The sequence below is a fragment of the Phyllopteryx taeniolatus genome, chromosome 9 (genome assembly GCF_024500385.1).
Source record: "Phyllopteryx taeniolatus isolate TA_2022b chromosome 9, UOR_Ptae_1.2, whole genome shotgun sequence".
Lineage (NCBI taxonomy): Eukaryota > Metazoa > Chordata > Actinopteri > Syngnathiformes > Syngnathidae > Phyllopteryx > Phyllopteryx taeniolatus.
In genome coordinates this window covers 16,193,934-16,209,619 of record NC_084510.1, presented here as the reverse complement: position 1 = coordinate 16,209,619, position 15,686 = coordinate 16,193,934, and the positions used below count along the sequence as shown (strand labels likewise).

At 40.8% G+C, this 15,686-nt stretch overlaps 2 protein-coding genes across 7 annotated transcripts; both read right to left on the bottom strand.

The window, feature by feature from the left end:
- Positions 1-22: 22 nt before the first annotated feature.
- On the bottom strand, positions 23-6,932 carry LOC133484137 (EEF1A lysine methyltransferase 3-like). 3 transcript variants are annotated; one of them, XM_061786290.1, is made up of 4 exons: positions 6,795-6,932; positions 5,845-5,934; positions 5,633-5,744; positions 23-3,449 (listed from the first exon to the last, which is right to left on the bottom strand). In XM_061786290.1, the coding sequence occupies exons 2-4, from the start codon at positions 5,920-5,922 to the stop codon at positions 3,052-3,054; spliced, it is 588 nt and encodes a 195-aa protein (XP_061642274.1). In that variant the 5' UTR covers positions 5,923-5,934; positions 6,795-6,932; the 3' UTR covers positions 23-3,051. The 3 variants fall into 3 exon arrangements, with proteins under 3 accessions (XP_061642274.1, XP_061642275.1, XP_061642272.1); XM_061786291.1 differs by having other exon boundaries at positions 5,845-5,929; positions 6,795-6,928; XM_061786288.1 differs by lacking the exon at positions 6,795-6,932 and having other exon boundaries at positions 5,845-6,021.
- Positions 6,631-15,327, bottom strand: stx16 (syntaxin 16). 4 transcript variants are annotated; one of them, XM_061786284.1, is made up of 9 exons: positions 14,910-15,327; positions 12,001-12,012; positions 11,787-11,894; positions 11,567-11,707; positions 9,201-9,363; positions 9,020-9,108; positions 8,618-8,761; positions 8,395-8,475; positions 6,631-8,320 (listed from the first exon to the last, which is right to left on the bottom strand). In XM_061786284.1, exons 1-9 carry the CDS (start codon positions 15,033-15,035, stop codon positions 8,219-8,221), a joined length of 966 nt encoding a protein of 321 aa, XP_061642268.1. In that variant the 5' UTR covers positions 15,036-15,327; the 3' UTR covers positions 6,631-8,218. The 4 variants fall into 4 exon arrangements, with proteins under 4 accessions (XP_061642268.1, XP_061642270.1, XP_061642269.1 ...); XM_061786286.1 differs by having other exon boundaries at positions 14,955-15,327; XM_061786285.1 differs by lacking the exon at positions 12,001-12,012.
- Positions 15,328-15,686: the final 359 nt, after the last annotated feature.

Below are 15,686 nucleotides of genomic sequence, written 5' to 3'. Positions count from 1 at the left end.
AACATCCACACTTTCTAAAAGGTACAGGTTTGAGATTTTAGTTATTTATTTATTACATTGACATAGTTCCGGACAATCTTGCTACAATCACACATTGATATTGAGTCGGTCAACATAAACTTTCCCTAACTTTTCCCAATTAATGATGACTGAACGCCCTTCTCAGTGTGACAGAAGCTGCATGGAAATGGGGGGGGGGGGGGTTGGGGATCAATTGCTTTGTCGACTCGATTGTAGCACACGGCGAGAAGGCCAACGGATGGCTTGCCTTCCTTTTCTTCGGAACTCTCCAGCGTGACAAACAGGCTTTCCTTTGGTGAACAGAAAGTCAGTACATCAGCAGAGTGAGGGAGTGAGCGGATGAAGCATCATGGCAGACAGTGACCCACAGGCAGAGCAATCTGTTGATGTTGACAGAATAGTTGGTGGGGGTGGGAAGATCATTGTTACGGGCTCAAAAGTCTCAGTTAAATCTACAATGAAATCTTGTGGTGCAATTTGGAGTGACGTTTGATTTATAAAAGTCAAGTTAGGAGTTGAAAACTGTCAACAGTTGAGCGTCAAAATGTTTAACCTCACTTGTTTTACTTTTCATTTTGTTTTTCTGTGATACCACCAGTGAAGAGCAAAGTGACAACAAATTGGAAAAGTGTGATAACCATAGAACAGGAAACAGAACTTACTGTGACAGGAAATTGTCTGTGCTCACTACAATGCCAGTAATAAAATTAATGATCAATTTCAGACAAATTAATTTTACCAAGCAACTACGATAAGACATATTTCAAAGCCAAACAACAAACAAAAAATGTTCCCCTTCAATGTAGGCCAGATGATGAACTAGCATCTTTATGAAGAGATCCAGCAGCGTATGCATTGTTCATTGTGCAAGAGATGTGGCAAGACAACTCGTGGCTTCTTCACCATGACAGCGCGCGTGCTCAAGGGGCCCTCAACATCTGAAACTTACTGGCCAAGAATATTGCCGTACTGGAGCAACCTCCCAGTTTCTCTTTCCAAGCTCAAGGAGGTCATCAATGGGACCTGTTTTGAAGACGTGTAGTTTTGGATTTGAAATATATCTTTTGTGACAATACTCCTGGAAATTTTCTGGCACACGTCTAATATGTTTATCATACGCTACACAAAACTTAATTCCAGCAGTAGCTATAAAACATCCTTAGTCAACAGTATCAACAACCAAACACTTTCCTGTTTGTGATGCATCTGTTAGGCATCTTCAACGGGTGAGTAGGTTTACCTTGTTTTAGCTGAAATAAACAGTGGCTAAGGTCTCTACACTTGTATAGCTGTTTTGAATGTTAAAATGGAACCTAAAACATTGCCTATTCAGTTGTTTTCATAGCAGTGACAGTTTAACTCTGGAATAAAACTCTTGGCATTATTTTCAATGGGAATCAATTTGAAAGTCAACAAGCATAAAACAGATTTTGTTCGACTTTGAAGGTTTTACTTGTCTGTTTTGCTGAAGTTCTTTAACGTAAATTCTCATTCATTAAAATTCCACACTCGACGTATACATACATGAGATTACATGTAAAAGTACAAACTTGAACATTGTGTGTTTTCATCATTCCTTTTATTTAATAAGTCATTTAAAGCCAGCAAATTTTGTGTAAATGATTTATCCATCCATCCATCCATTTTCTGAGCCGCTTCTCCTCACTAGGGTCGCGGGCGTGCTGGAGCCTATCCCAGCTGTCATCGGGCAGGAGGCGGGGTACACCCTGAACTGGTTGCCAGCCAATCGCAGGGCACATCGAAACAAACAACCATTCGCACTCACAGTCATGCCTACGGGCAATTTAGAGTCTCCAATGAATGCATGTTTTTGGGATGTGGGAGGAAACCGGAGTGCCCGGAGAAAACCCACGCAGGCACGGGGAGAACATGCAAACTCCACACAGGCGGGGACGGGGATTGAACCCCGCACCTCAGAACTGTGAGGCTGACGCTCTAACCAGTCGGCCACCGTGCCGCCCGTAAATGATTTAAACATTTTTAAAAAGATGTCATGCTTAACATTTGCATATTTCAAAATATGATGTAAAAAGTTAATACTGATATTAAGACTAAGTATTTTAAATGATTAGTTGAGGAATTGATTAAGAATTGAGTGGAATGTGTCGTGAAATAGATTGTCGCGCGATCATTTCTTGAAGCAATTGAGGCAAAACGGGGTCCGCTATTTTTCTTTCAGCAAAATTCAGTCTCAACTGGTTTTTGTTCTGAAGAACAACATGACAACGGGTGTTCTTCTTCTTATTCTTAGTGTTGTCTTGTTATTCTACTAAAGGTGTGGGAAGATATTCTACTCAATATAAAGACTAGCATGGACAAGAGTTCAGAACATTATTCTAAAATTTATATTTTAACAGTAAAAACTACTGACTTCATTGTTTGGAGTTTCCCATATCTGATCATGGAAATTTACCTGCAATCAAATGCCCATCCCTAATCTGATTATCAAATTATCACATAATCTGACCAAACTAAATCATCAAGAAGTAGTTATACAACTACAATAATTACCTTCATCATGAAGATTATTTTCATTGTTTCTCAAGAGAATTAGGTAAACAATAACACACCAACATGCATTCACCCATTCATATTCCCTATCTGATTTTGGTCAAGAGGTGGGGTACACACTGGACTGGTCACCAGCCAATCGCAGGGCACATATACACCAACAACCATTCACACCTATGGACAATTTAGAGTCTTCAATTACCCTACATCTATTTGGAATGTGGGAGGGGGCCAGAGTACCTGTAGAAAACCCACGCAAGCACGGGGAAAACATGCAAACTCCACACAGGAACCCAGAACCTCTCGACTGTAAGGCAGATGTGGTAACCACTACCTCACTGTGCTGCACTATAATTTTTTTTTTTAAAACCAACTACAATTTTAAAATTAAGATATATAAAAGTGACAATGTGGCGTTTGCTTCTGACCCCAAATAATACAGCCATGATCGATCTTGCTGTGGTAAAAAAATCCACTAAGAGTAGAATATCCACGTTCTTACTGGGCTTTTCTGAGAGACGCTCTGTAAATATGAATGTTTTGATTGTCATCACGGTGCATAAGTTGTACACAAAATCTCATTGACAGATGTTCTTCAAAAAAACTTGGCGCCTCGTGCTCTTTCCGCATTTTGGACGAGAGGTAAACCACAGCCTTATTCTTGCACAGGTGAGCCAGGGTGTCCACTAACAGTGGATACGTCTCGGGGAGGTAAACGATATCTGCACCCAGGACCAAGTCCCAGTCTGAGGGGAACTTCATGTGGTCCTCACCCCAGGACAGAGGGAGGACAGTGGGAGGGGCAGAAGGCCAACCGCTGGATGGCATGTTGGCACAGACGTTGGCCTCAAGCTGTGGAAGAGTCACAGGAAGGTCTGTGAGGGTCACGTCTGCACCTGAAAGTAAACACAAGTCAAAATATGCCGTTTTGTTAAAATTAAAATATTCACATTCAGCCATAGATGGAAAAAGCAGAAATGATACAACTGCTACTTTGCAAATACCTTCCTGTTACCTCTTTATTATGTTAGGTGTCTTAGAAGTCGTGAGTAGTTTTACTTTATTTTACTTTTGTTATACAGCGGTTATCTTGCTTGTGTAAGGTACTTGTGTAATTGCGACGGTTAAAAAAATGTAGGCCTGGGACTATTACCGTTTTGACCGTGGAACACAGTTTTGAACAGTCACGGTTACCCTCACAGCTAAAACTGTCTGTTACCGGTAATAGCTGTTATTGTGAGGTTTTTTTGGGGGAGGTGGGGGGGGGGGGGGTCTTCAAAAAAAGTGCAGGCAACCGCCAATATGCTGCCGACGTGTTGTTACGACTCGCAATTGAGTTCTTTGCAGGAATGAAGGAATAAAGGCAGCTGCAACATTGTAATATCATACAGCGATGACCTGACGTCACGTCAAATGATGTACTGTAATGCGGCTCAATATCACTATAAAGTGCCTTTGGTGTCCTCCTCAGAATCACTCAGTCAGCATGAAAATGTAGCAGAATAATTCAACTCTGAGGTCTAAAACAAGTGCTTTTGATCATGTATATTTTATTTTCATAATAGCATTGAACATTTTGCATTTGTCCCTGAAATTGCTGTCCACCCTGTCATTTTGGGCTTACTGTCATGAGCACCTGTTTTCAATCAGCCGTCATCATCCCTGCCTGCATAAAAGCCTGCCAGATCCTGGAAACCCTCGCCAGAGTATTAACGTTCACCTGTGGTACACTGCCCTAGTACTTGCATGTAGGCTACACTTTAGTCACATTATTCTGATTTCCATGTTCTTCCTCGCCCTCAGTGCTCCTTCCGTGTTCCCCGCCTTGCTGACCTCTTCCACCACGCCACCGCCTACCGCACACTCCCCGTCTCGACGACCCGCCATTATGCCTCGAAGCTCAGTGGCTAGTTGCAGAGTAAGTATTTACACTTATGTTTCGTAATTTTCATCATATTAGGTGTGTAGTTAGATGTTGTCAAGCTTAACATGTCCACTCTGTCATAGTGAAATATCATTTAATATTGATTGAAGACTCTAAATTGCCCGTAGGTGTGAATGTGAGTGCAGATGGTTGTTTGTTTCTATGTGCCCTGCGATTGCCTGGCGACCAGTTCAGGGTGTACCCCCGCCTCTCGCCCGAAGATAGCTGGGATGGGCTCCAGCACGCCCGCGACCCTTCTGAGGATAAAGTGGTACGGAAAATGGATGGATGGATAAAAATATTTCAGAAATTAGAAATATGTGTTAAACAGTACACAGTCCGCTTGCTAACTGAATCATGTTGCTAAGTGAAGGTCCACCATGTACTCATTAAATGTTAACATTAGCCAAACATGTCCACCCTGTAAGCGAGCCTTCCGTGACAGGGTGGACATAGTTCATGACAGGAAGGACATTTGGATAGTTTAGCCACATGATGATAATGTTACACGTACTACAACAGCTATTACAGACATTTTACATGCTAAACGTAGTAAAAAATGTATCAGCAAGCCTCATTTGGTGCGTCGTTAATTACGACAATGAACCATACCCAGGTGTCATCAGAGATGGTGAAAGGCACAGTGTGAAAGGTAAGTGTATGCACTGCCATGGCATAAACAAGTTCCATTGGCCAAGTCTCCGGGATGACATCGCTTGGTACCATGACTGGCAGGTACTTTGCATAATACCAGAACCACAGGCTCCGAACAAGCGCTCTGTACAGATTGAAGGGTCTGCATGGAAGTATGTGGAACAGCAACTGCACAATTGAGCCATTCCTGTGCAGAAAGGGAGACTGTTTGGAGATGTGTTCCCCCCCCAAAAGATTTCTTCTCGTTCTACAGTTGAATGTTTGACTTTCACTGTGCAGAGTGATGTACAGAGTAATGCCACATTAATGGCTCATTTTTGGTGTTTCGCTGCGTGCAGGTAGGGTGGTAGAGAGTAGTCTGTTCATCTGGTAATTTCCCCCTACATGGGAAAAGGACCTATGGCACTTTTTTAAACATTTCTTTTGGTTTTATTGCGAAATGAGACCATTCAATGACTTTTCACAATGTGATATTGACTCACGCTCACGCCGACAATTTACCGAGGCAAGCAGCTAAGATCCCAACGACACCGGTGCCCGCTCCCAGCTCGATGACGCGTCTGCCACGCAACTCCACATGTTGCTCCTCAAAGTATTGACATAATTGTTGCGCCTGTGCAAACACACACAGACGCATAAACACACAGGTGCAGGTGCGCATTCAGCAATGGCATGCGTTTAAGTCGACATGAGGTGAGAAAAATAGTACTTACGGATTCCCATACTGGGGCAGCCACGCCGAGGTTTGCACCGAATAACTGTGTGATCTTCAGCTCCTGGCCCATTAACATATAAACGCTGTCCTGCGAAAAAGTGTCAGCGAATAAACAGTCGTCCGCAGGAAAAGGGTCATCGTCATTTACGAAACAGCTCATCGTGAATGATTCACGGATAGCGGAAAAAATAGGTTTAAAAAAAAAAAAAAAAAAAAAAAGTTTAGTCTTTGCCTTAACATTTTCCAGGTCAGATAGCATTAGCTACCGAAGTTCGTCGATGTCTCATTTCAATGAAAAGCGGGAGGTTAGACACGGGATGGATTTCAGCGGATTCTTTGCGCGATACCAGTAGATATGTTTGTGTATTAAACACGTTATTGAGTATCCACTCGTGAAGACTGGCTTTGTGTTATGATTTTATATTTCAAATCAATACCTCGATGGGTTTTTATTTCGCAAGGCGAGGTAATCATGTTTATGTTCCGGGTCAGACGACAAGTCCAGATGATCGTTCCACGTGTACACTGGACACGTACTCAAAAGTATTATTTTTTTTCCTCATTTAGCAAAATTTTATTCAGCGATACGGTTCTGAACTTCACTATTCGCAAATTGTTTGCATTAATTTTAATATAAAAAAATATATATATTAACTTAAACTTTGGTCCTACTGTTGTAATTACTTTTCATTACCACCGAGTTCCTACATTGGGAAGAAACGCTATTTGCATCAATAAAAAAGATAAACAGTCTTCTCTGCACTCAAATAAATGAGCTACACCATCATGTTGCAGGTTTATTAAAAAAAATAAAATAAATCTCTGCACGAGTACCAATGGGACAGATTTCACACACAGCTTCACATCAATGACAGAAATGATTTAACGTGTATAAAAGACGTGCTGCACTCAAAAATACTTCACATGCAAAGTTTGTTATTCACTCACATCCCATTTTCTCAGCGATTCCAAGTCAGGGCCCTAACGGAAGCCCTGGCATTCGTGACAAGCACAAGGACGGTACTTGGTTTGACGTGTAGAACACTTGCCAGACAGTGACAACTGCTTTGAACACAAGAGTCGGAGAGGTGTCAGGTATTGAACTTAATAGCCCGTTCCTGGAATTGTGGCTTCGATGCTACCCCTGAAGGCAGGAAAGAAATTCAAGTGTCAACTTTGACCCCCACAAGCCATTCCGTGTGGTGCAATTTGTACAATAGACTCTAAAGGGGGCTACCGATGATGGTGGATGGTCACCAAGCAGCTCATTCACACCGCAGAAGACACAACATGAGCAGCAACGGGGCAGTGTGCGTTGCCCAAGGACACTTGTGACAGCGGCCACACTGAGCCATGTAGCTCTGACAGTGGGGTACAGATTTGTTAAATAAAGCTCTTCATCTTTTCATCATATCAGTCTTTATAGAGCAACAGAGCAAGAACAAAATAACACCAGAATAAAACAATGCTGTCTCTATGTAGCTGGTTGTCTGGGATGGATCACAGTTTTCTTAATTGAGTGATGACAATGAATAGTAAAGATTTAAGATACTGGTTATACTTAACCCACAGTAATTCTGCTCCTCGATCATTTGTAGTTTTTTTTTAAAATAAATAATTCTTCTTATCATACAGATGACAGTAGTATCACATCCATAACACCGTCTTGCTCAGGCCTCAAGTATGTGCAAACTGCAGTTAAAAAAAAGGTAGCACTTAATGCAAGGACCATGAAACAAACAAAAGAAAGACATTTAAAATAACAAACAAAAAACATTTGGATGACAAATAGGTGATTTTAAAATGATGGGATGAATCAGGGAGCCAGCTGCCTAACCCCCTCAGGCAAGCAGCAGTACTTCAACCGCTTCAGTAGTATCATGAAATCAGAACCGAAAAGGTTTAAATGATCAAAATGCTGTCCTTACACTGTAGAAATATTTTTGTAGTGAATGGCTGTTGTAATGCTTGGTGCTGCTCTCACAGCCTTTAACAATAAAACACTGCTTTTCTAAGTATTTTCACCCCATTTGCACATTGAAAATAAGGAGAGAGCACTATTTCAACAATACACATGCTTGTCCAGTTATGTATGCCGTTTTCTCTTGAGCAGGATAGATATGCCAACACGGTCAAGTATAGGCCTAGACAATTAGGTGTGAGTCACATAAATCTGCCTCAGCTCAATCATACTGTTGAATGTGTCTTTGATTTATATATAAAAAAAAAAAAAAACATCTTGGTACAGCCCAAAGCACACCAGAAAACAGACGTGGATTTTCATCATTGCTGCTTGGTGTGAAAGGCTGTCAACTTGGTTTTGAGCAGAGGTCCACAACAAACACTCACAGAGGAGCAAAAGGAATGCAAGATTAAAACTTGGTTGAAAAAAGAATAATAATTAGAATGATGACTATGACAAAGAGGATCAAAATGACCAGCATCTTCCTGTTTTTCTTCTGGTACTGCTCTGCCTGCGAAGAACAAGAAAAGATGATCAAATGCATACAGTTTTCATTACACATGGATACGTGCAGACTGGCTTTACCTTTTGTAACTGTTTCAAGCCATCGTCTGTTTTGACACACGCTTGCTCCACATTGAAGTCGATTCTGTCAAGAACGGTGCCCTTGAGGAACAACAGCAGACAAATTTTACTGTCAGAATTTTGAATTCAGGTGCTCAACTGCTGTACTTGTATAGAAAAAAATAATACGTGAACATGCTCTACTATCCATTTTGTAAGTCATGCACAGGGATCGATGTAATACCTGCTCCACCACCATGCCGGCCAAATCCCGGAAAATCTCATTCAGATCCGAGATGGATTGAACTATTTGTCTGATCTCCCGCTCTCGCTCTTCCACCATGACTGTGTTCTGTTCCACCAGCATTAACTGGTCATCTGTAAAGCCCTGAAACAAAGTATTAGCACGATGATAATATGACAATAATATTTAGCGTAATTTCCTGTGAATGGTGGAGAGATTATTGAGGATTATTTTTTTATTTTATTTTTTTCCTCAATGAGTCAACTGTGTTGGTAAACTTTTGGACCAATGTTTGTTTTTCTGCTAATGTTCTTTCACCTGTGCAAATAATTCCGAGCACATATTATATGTAATTATTTTAGTTAAAACAAAAGACTGATTGCTTTTCAAAGAGCCACACACCTTGTCATACACAGCTAGCTCTTCATCCTCTTCCATTAACGGTCCTGAGTCAAAAAAGTGCTTTGATCGCTCCTCACGATTCTTCATACCTGCAAGATACGACAATGACAATTTCATGTGTATTCGATCGGCTTTAATTTAAGACCTCTCTGACAGATATGAATTATTATATAAAGCATACGTTTTAAGTAGCTGGACTGTGTGTGCCTGAAATTAATGGACAGCTCCTGCAGACTCTGCGCTAGGGACGAGACCACGTTTCTCAGTAGTCTCTGCTCCTGCTCGGTGCAGTGGCCGCAGCGGGACTGCAGGCCCGTTACGACTCGCTGACATCGGTGGAACATCTGTACTCGACACAACAGAGGAGGAGAGGAACCGTGAGCATTTTGACTGTAGACATCAGGATAGACCTGCGTTTCACAAACTTTGAGTCAAGAGATTATTTTTACATAAGAAAAATCTCATGGCACACCACCAAATAAAAACTACACCGCATGCTGAAATAATGATGCGCTCATCTCAATTTATTCACAAATGTAATTGTGTGAATTCTGGGCATGTGTAGTTGAACACAAAGCTATGAATTCCATTGTATGAAAGGCAAGAGGTGGCTACACAGATTAATTGCACTTTCTGTCACCTAGCGGAAGCGCATTTAATCATTCTGCCTGTCACTATATGTCGCTGGCATAGATATAGTGGATATAAAAAGTCGAACCACCCCGTTCAAATGAGAGGTTTGTGATAAAAAAATGAGACCAACACAAATCATTCTAAAACTTTCCACTATTTACGTGACCTAGAACTTGTACAACTCAATTTCTTAAACAATCTTTGAGAGGGCCCTATGGAGGTAAAATCCATCCATCCATCCATTTTCCGTAGCGCTAATCCTCACTAGGATCGTGGGCGTGCTGGCGCCTACCTCAGATGACTCTGGGTGAGAGGCAGGGTACACCCTAAAATGGTCGCCAGCCAATTCCAGGGCAGGAAGTACAAATAAGCAACTGAAATAATGTGGCTGAACAAGTGGACACACCCTCATAACTGGGATGTGGCTGTGTTAAAAATTTACCAATCACATTTAAACTCGTGTTGAACGGGAGTCAGTACACCTAATAAAATCTCGGATGGCGCACTAATGTACAGCGGCACAGCAGTTGGGAAACACTGATAGAGAAGTGGTTCTCAACTGTTGTCTCCTGGACCTGCATTTTCCCATTGTCGCCAAGTTGCAACCCACTTTTATAGACGTTAAGAACAATGTGCATATAAGAAAACGCATTGTTAAAAAATAGCCCTTCAATACATATTTAATAGGGGTGTAATGATTTATTTTGGGAGAGATTGGATTCGTATCATGCTTCGATTCAAGGACAATATCGGTTCATTTAGAACGATACGATACGAAACAATTCAGTGTTTGGAAATTGAGTCAGTAACTTCTTAGCCAAAAATTAAACCAGTGTGAGTGGGAAAAAAATGTCTGTCTCACAGTTCTGAGGTCCGGGGTTCAATCCCTGGCCCCGCCTGTGTGGAGTTTGCATGTTCTCCCCGTGGATTTTCTCCAGTCACTCCGGTTTCCTCCCACATCCCAAAAACATGCATGATAGGTTGATTGAAGACTCCAAATTGGCCGTAGGTGTGAATGTGAGTGCGAATGGTTGTTTATTTCTATGTGCCCTGCGATTGGCTGGCAACCAGTTCAGGGTGTACCCCGCCTCCTGCCCGATGATAGCTGGGATTGGCTCCCGCACTCCCGCGACCCTTGTGAGGATAAGCGGCTCAGAAAATGGATGGATGTTCGTGATGGAATTTTGTACCTTGTCTCAAGCGTGTTCATGTTCTGTCATGAGGAAAACCTGCTTGCAATGTTGCACAAATTGATGTTTGCCTCGCTTGCTTCTTGGTTCCCAGTGATTGTACATCAACTTAGTGGCTTCAAGTTCTCATATTACTTGTATTCGCCGGCTTGTAGTCAACCGGGATCAGCAAACAGTTTTTTGTATGTCCGTCATGTTTTATCCTTGATCCTTTTTGATTACTACAAAAATACATCCATATTTCAGATTTAAGCTTCGCATCATATTCCACTAGTTTAGCGCTCTGCTCAATGCGACGCGAAATTTCCTGCACTGTGCATGTTTATCTCCGATGATCTCCTGCGTACTTGGCAAGGGATCATGGGAGATGTGGTTTTCTTCTCAAACCGGCCCACTCAATAGCGCCAGAAAAAAACTACACTGATACTCCCATGATCCCCTGCAACGTCACCGACAGGAAAACTTAAAATCGATTAATGGCTTTATCATTAAATGTACTAAAAAACACACACGCACATCCATATAAAGTCTGCCGTGCTTAAATCTAATGCTTTAGTTCCTAGTAGCGATACAATCTATTGATTACCTTTTAAAACGATTTAAATCAATATATATTCATACGGAAGGCTAACTAGCCAAGGACAGATCGAGCCACTTGGATCATAGGAATATAAATCGAAACACCGATATAAGTAATGAATCGTGCCACGCCTAGTGCGCATACCTGTGTGATCTCCTGTGTTGTGATTTCGATGGCATGCTCTTCTTCACTACTGTCATCCAGTGTGGGTCGATTCATGTGCTTGTCGTGAAGCAAAGCCAGGTCCTTCATCTTCTGACGAACCCGTGAGATTTGATACTGAATCTGAAAGGTATCCAAAGTGGAGTGTTAGCGGTGTAAGACATGATATGGAAGAGTTTTGGAGGTTTCTTGTCCAGGTTACCTCATCGATGCCCTCTATCCATTTGGGAGGCAACTTCCTGGTGACGCCGATGGCCGCTTCAGGATCCAGACTGATTCCTGACACCAACGCCATCCGATCGTCAGCCAACTTGAAAACAAGACACTTCTGTTAACACTTTATACAATTAAAGATAGATTTAGTGCACCACTCTTAGTACCAGGGAGAATTGTACCAGGAAACACAACAGTAGTACCTCATCAAGCTCCTACAGTTTGGCAGATAGCAGTGTGGTTCCATCCAATAGCAGAGGAGGAAAAGGAGAGGAGGACAGAAGCAGAACAGAAGTGAGCCCCAAAAGTTGTAGCAATGACTACCAAGCAAGTGTTACAAAGACCACCAATAATTACTTTATAATCCTATAAAGAGTTTTTATACAGTATATATAAACTGTGGCTGTGTGTTTAACGTATGATCATATTATGTGCTAATATACAGTGGAACTATAACATTTAAACATCCTTAAACTCAAACAAACGTTTTAGGAAAAATAAGGCTAAAAATTGCACAAAAAAAGTAATATGCTCCGTTGAGCCTTTGCATTTCCAAATGTAAGCACAAGAAAGGAGTACTGGACGAGGCAAGATAAAGAGGACAAATGTAGTAGTATGGTTACCATAGAACTGAATAAAGAACTTACAGCCAAATGAAAAATTTGCATGAGCCAGATCTGAGTGGTCAGTCTAATATGGATAGGTCAATAATTTTGATATTGAAATGAAAACGCAGCTAAAGGTGTGATTAAAACTGTTGTCTAAAAGGGAGACTCATGAAATTTTCAGAAGCAGGGAGATTTGCATTAGGTGTTATTCATTTATCAGTACATTTAAGACATGTATTAAGTTTCAATATGAACTTGGTTGACTTCTTTTTACACTTTCAATACAAGATCTTAAAAATATGAACAAATCAGATTAGTTTAGTTAAAGGTTCCACTGTATTTGTTTCAGTCAAAGCTTGAAGAAAAGCACAGCAAAAGCCTTGTTTTGTACCATAAAATTAACTCCAATTGATATTTTATTATGACAGAAAGGGCACAAAGCAGGTAGTTAGACAGAAAACAAAAAGTATTTTAGCCAAGATTGTTGACTGTCACTTGACTGTGATTGGTTTCTTTACAGTGATACATTTAGAAGAGCCAAAGTTTACGACACATACAGACAACAGCAGGAGCAGACTAGACAGGCACAAAACAAGACATCAAACATCAAGTTTAGCCGGGTAGTTTGTATGTACAGGACCCGATATTAACCTCGACAATCGGGAATACATCAATAATGAAGATAAAGAGCCTTTTTGTGGTCTCCTCATTTTTCCAGTGTGAAAAACACTTGGTAAAAGTTTTCATGCTCATCAGTGCAGTTGCCACGATAAACACACTCAACTCTGGGTGAACAATATTTACCTCTTGGCCTGTGTCTTTGGGAACATGCTTTACATGATGAATTTATAGTGCAAATCTGCTTTCTAGGAGCTACACACTTCCCATAAAAGGTTAGGGAACCTTCAGCCAGAAATGTAGCATTTGAGCCAATCCGCCAGTTGTTATAAAAGCAAATAAAAATTAAATACAAATCCACAAATGCTCATAATCTTCAGGGTGTCCACACACTTTTAACAAATGTATTACAAAAGCAAATGAATAGACAAATATTTGGAAATTATTACAAAAAGAGGATTTGTTTTTTGTGTGTGCCTCATTTAATACATCTAGTGCACGATTAGTATGCACTGAGATCTTGCCATGTGCGCTGCAGCATAACACCACATACCGCGTCGCGTGATAGTTCAGTCGCGTTCGGCCGCTTTGCTGTAGTGGTGTTTTTTCCAAGATAACCAGTAGCTGTTTAAAGCCGAGAGAAAGCTCTAATTAGACTGAAAGTCTGCTAGCCTATCCCTCTGTAATGAGGAGATTTAGACCAAAAATGTTTTATATTTTGGTCTTTTCCTTCCATTTCTAACCATCCATCCATTTTCCATACCGCTTATCCTCTCTTGGATTGCGGGCGAGTTGGAGCCTATCCCAACTGACTCTGGGGGAGAGGGGCGGTACACCCTGAACTGGCCACAAGCCCATCACACCTCAAAATTTGAAGCAAACCTGAACGGTTAAGGCAAAATTTATTTTGGAAGTTGATTTTACCTGTAATGAACCAGTGACCTTTTCAGGTCGTTGATGACCCCTGTTTTTGTGCGATACGCAAAACCATGACTAGTAATGAGCGAATACAAACAACAGGAATCAGTAGCAGGTTATACCGGGCTTATTTCAATGTGTCGGGTACTAGTGAAGATACCAGCCACCGATATTTAAAGCAAAACAAATCTGACACTCAGCAGTCCTCCTCACCAGTAGTTGGCACTGCACTGCGGCAGTGTGACACATCGGAGAAACAACATGCGTCAAAAAGAAAGGTCTTTGTTCACAATTATCTGTCACTGTGTTAATTGAAATTTTATATATCAAAAGTACCGGTGGTATTGGTACTTGGTATCGTATAGGTGAGTTTTTAAGAGGGAATACTCTTACTGGTATCTGTCTGTAAAAAGTGGTATCGAACATCCCTAATCTTAGCCATATTGAATGCAATGTAATCTTAGCCATATTAAATGCAATGTCATTAATTAAAAACATTGATGAGTGTATATAGAACCAATCAGATCATTTATTTGTTTTAATTGTAGCGACTCTGTAGACACCCTGTATACACATTTTGATTACATTTTTTTAATTAAAAAAAAAAGAGAGAAAAGGTTCCCCATCCTTGCTATACTTTTCTTAGCTGACTCGAAAGCCACTGTACAGACTGTATAAACGTGTCTTCACATGCTTTGCCTCAAAGTAGCTACCGATATTTGCTGTATACAGTCTTTTGTAGGCTAAACATAACCTTTGTTTGCTTCTAAGTAACACTTATTAGCTTTAACTGGGAAACGAGTCCCGAGGTGGAATGCCGTGGCAACGAAATAACAATGACAGAAATCTGCTCTAATTACATTTACAGACAGCCATTCTTCATTACTCACTAGTCTAGCTAGCACAAGTAAGACTGGCTATATGCAAACACACACAAGTAAAATGTCAAAACGATGCAAACCACTCACCGCAGCATTGCTACGTGTACTCAGACGGGGGTCGTTTGTACTCACTTGCTCAGCCAATATCTGCCGGTTTTGGATCGCATTGTTCCGCATTAACAAGAAGGCATCTGTCAGACGCCGAGTGGCCATGACTGACTCGATAGCTCGGACTAAAAAGTGTGTGCGGCTCGGCTGTGTCTTTACTGTATTCCAGCTGCTCGCCGCATGCTAGCTTTAGCTTTTGCGCGTGAAAAATGACAAGGGGTAACTCGCGATACAATACAGCGTCGTTATGCTATCTATAGTATTTCTAATACATTATGCCATATTTAACAAACATGACCCCCGCGAAAATGTGGCTTTCATGTCAATTTGTCAACGTCGTCCTTCTTCAGACTGATACCGGAAATGATAGGAAACCTCCGAACGCATTAAGCCATTCTTATTCTACTGCGTCAAGAACCACAGCTGTATTTCCTAACTAAAATATATCGCCACCTACTGGGTACAAAAGTACACACATACAGTAAGGGCTACTACTGCACTGGGTCAGGTCATTTGCAGATAAGGTTAAAAAAATTTTTGTACGTGTATGTAAGATAGGTAAAATGGTTTATTTTTATTAAAATAAACTTTTGTTTTTTATTTTATTATAATTTATTTCATTCGAATTAATGAACCAATTATTTGATACAATCAAAGCATGATGTATGCGTGTATGTTAATTTTACCCATGCATATTAACAATGAATTAATTGATGTTTTGATTAAAAATGTTAAATTTAGAGGTACATTGGTTAT

Excerpts from the sequence above, each read along its gene's own strand:
- LOC133484137 (XM_061786288.1), bottom strand. The coding sequence starts at position 6,006 with ATGAGCTGTTTCGTAAATGACGATGACCCTTTTCCTGCGGACGACTGT. Across the intron at positions 5,745-5,844 it reads CTGCCCCAGTATGGGAATCC|GCGCAACAATTATGTCAATA; the intron begins GTAAGTACTATT and ends GTGTTTGCACAG. Across the intron at positions 3,450-5,632 it reads GATCTTAGCTGCTTGCCTCG|GTGCAGACGTGACCCTCACA; the intron begins GTAAATTGTCGG and ends GTTTACTTTCAG.
- stx16 (XM_061786284.1), bottom strand. The coding sequence starts at position 15,035 with ATGGCCACTCGGCGTCTGACAGATGCCTTCTTGTTAATGCGGAACAAT. Across the intron at positions 9,364-11,566 it reads CAACACAGGAGATCACACAG|ATGTTCCACCGATGTCAGCG; the intron begins GTATGCGCACTA and ends TGTCGAGTACAG. Across the intron at positions 8,476-8,617 it reads CCGGCATGGTGGTGGAGCAG|GGCACCGTTCTTGACAGAAT; the intron begins GTATTACATCGA and ends TTGTTCCTCAAG.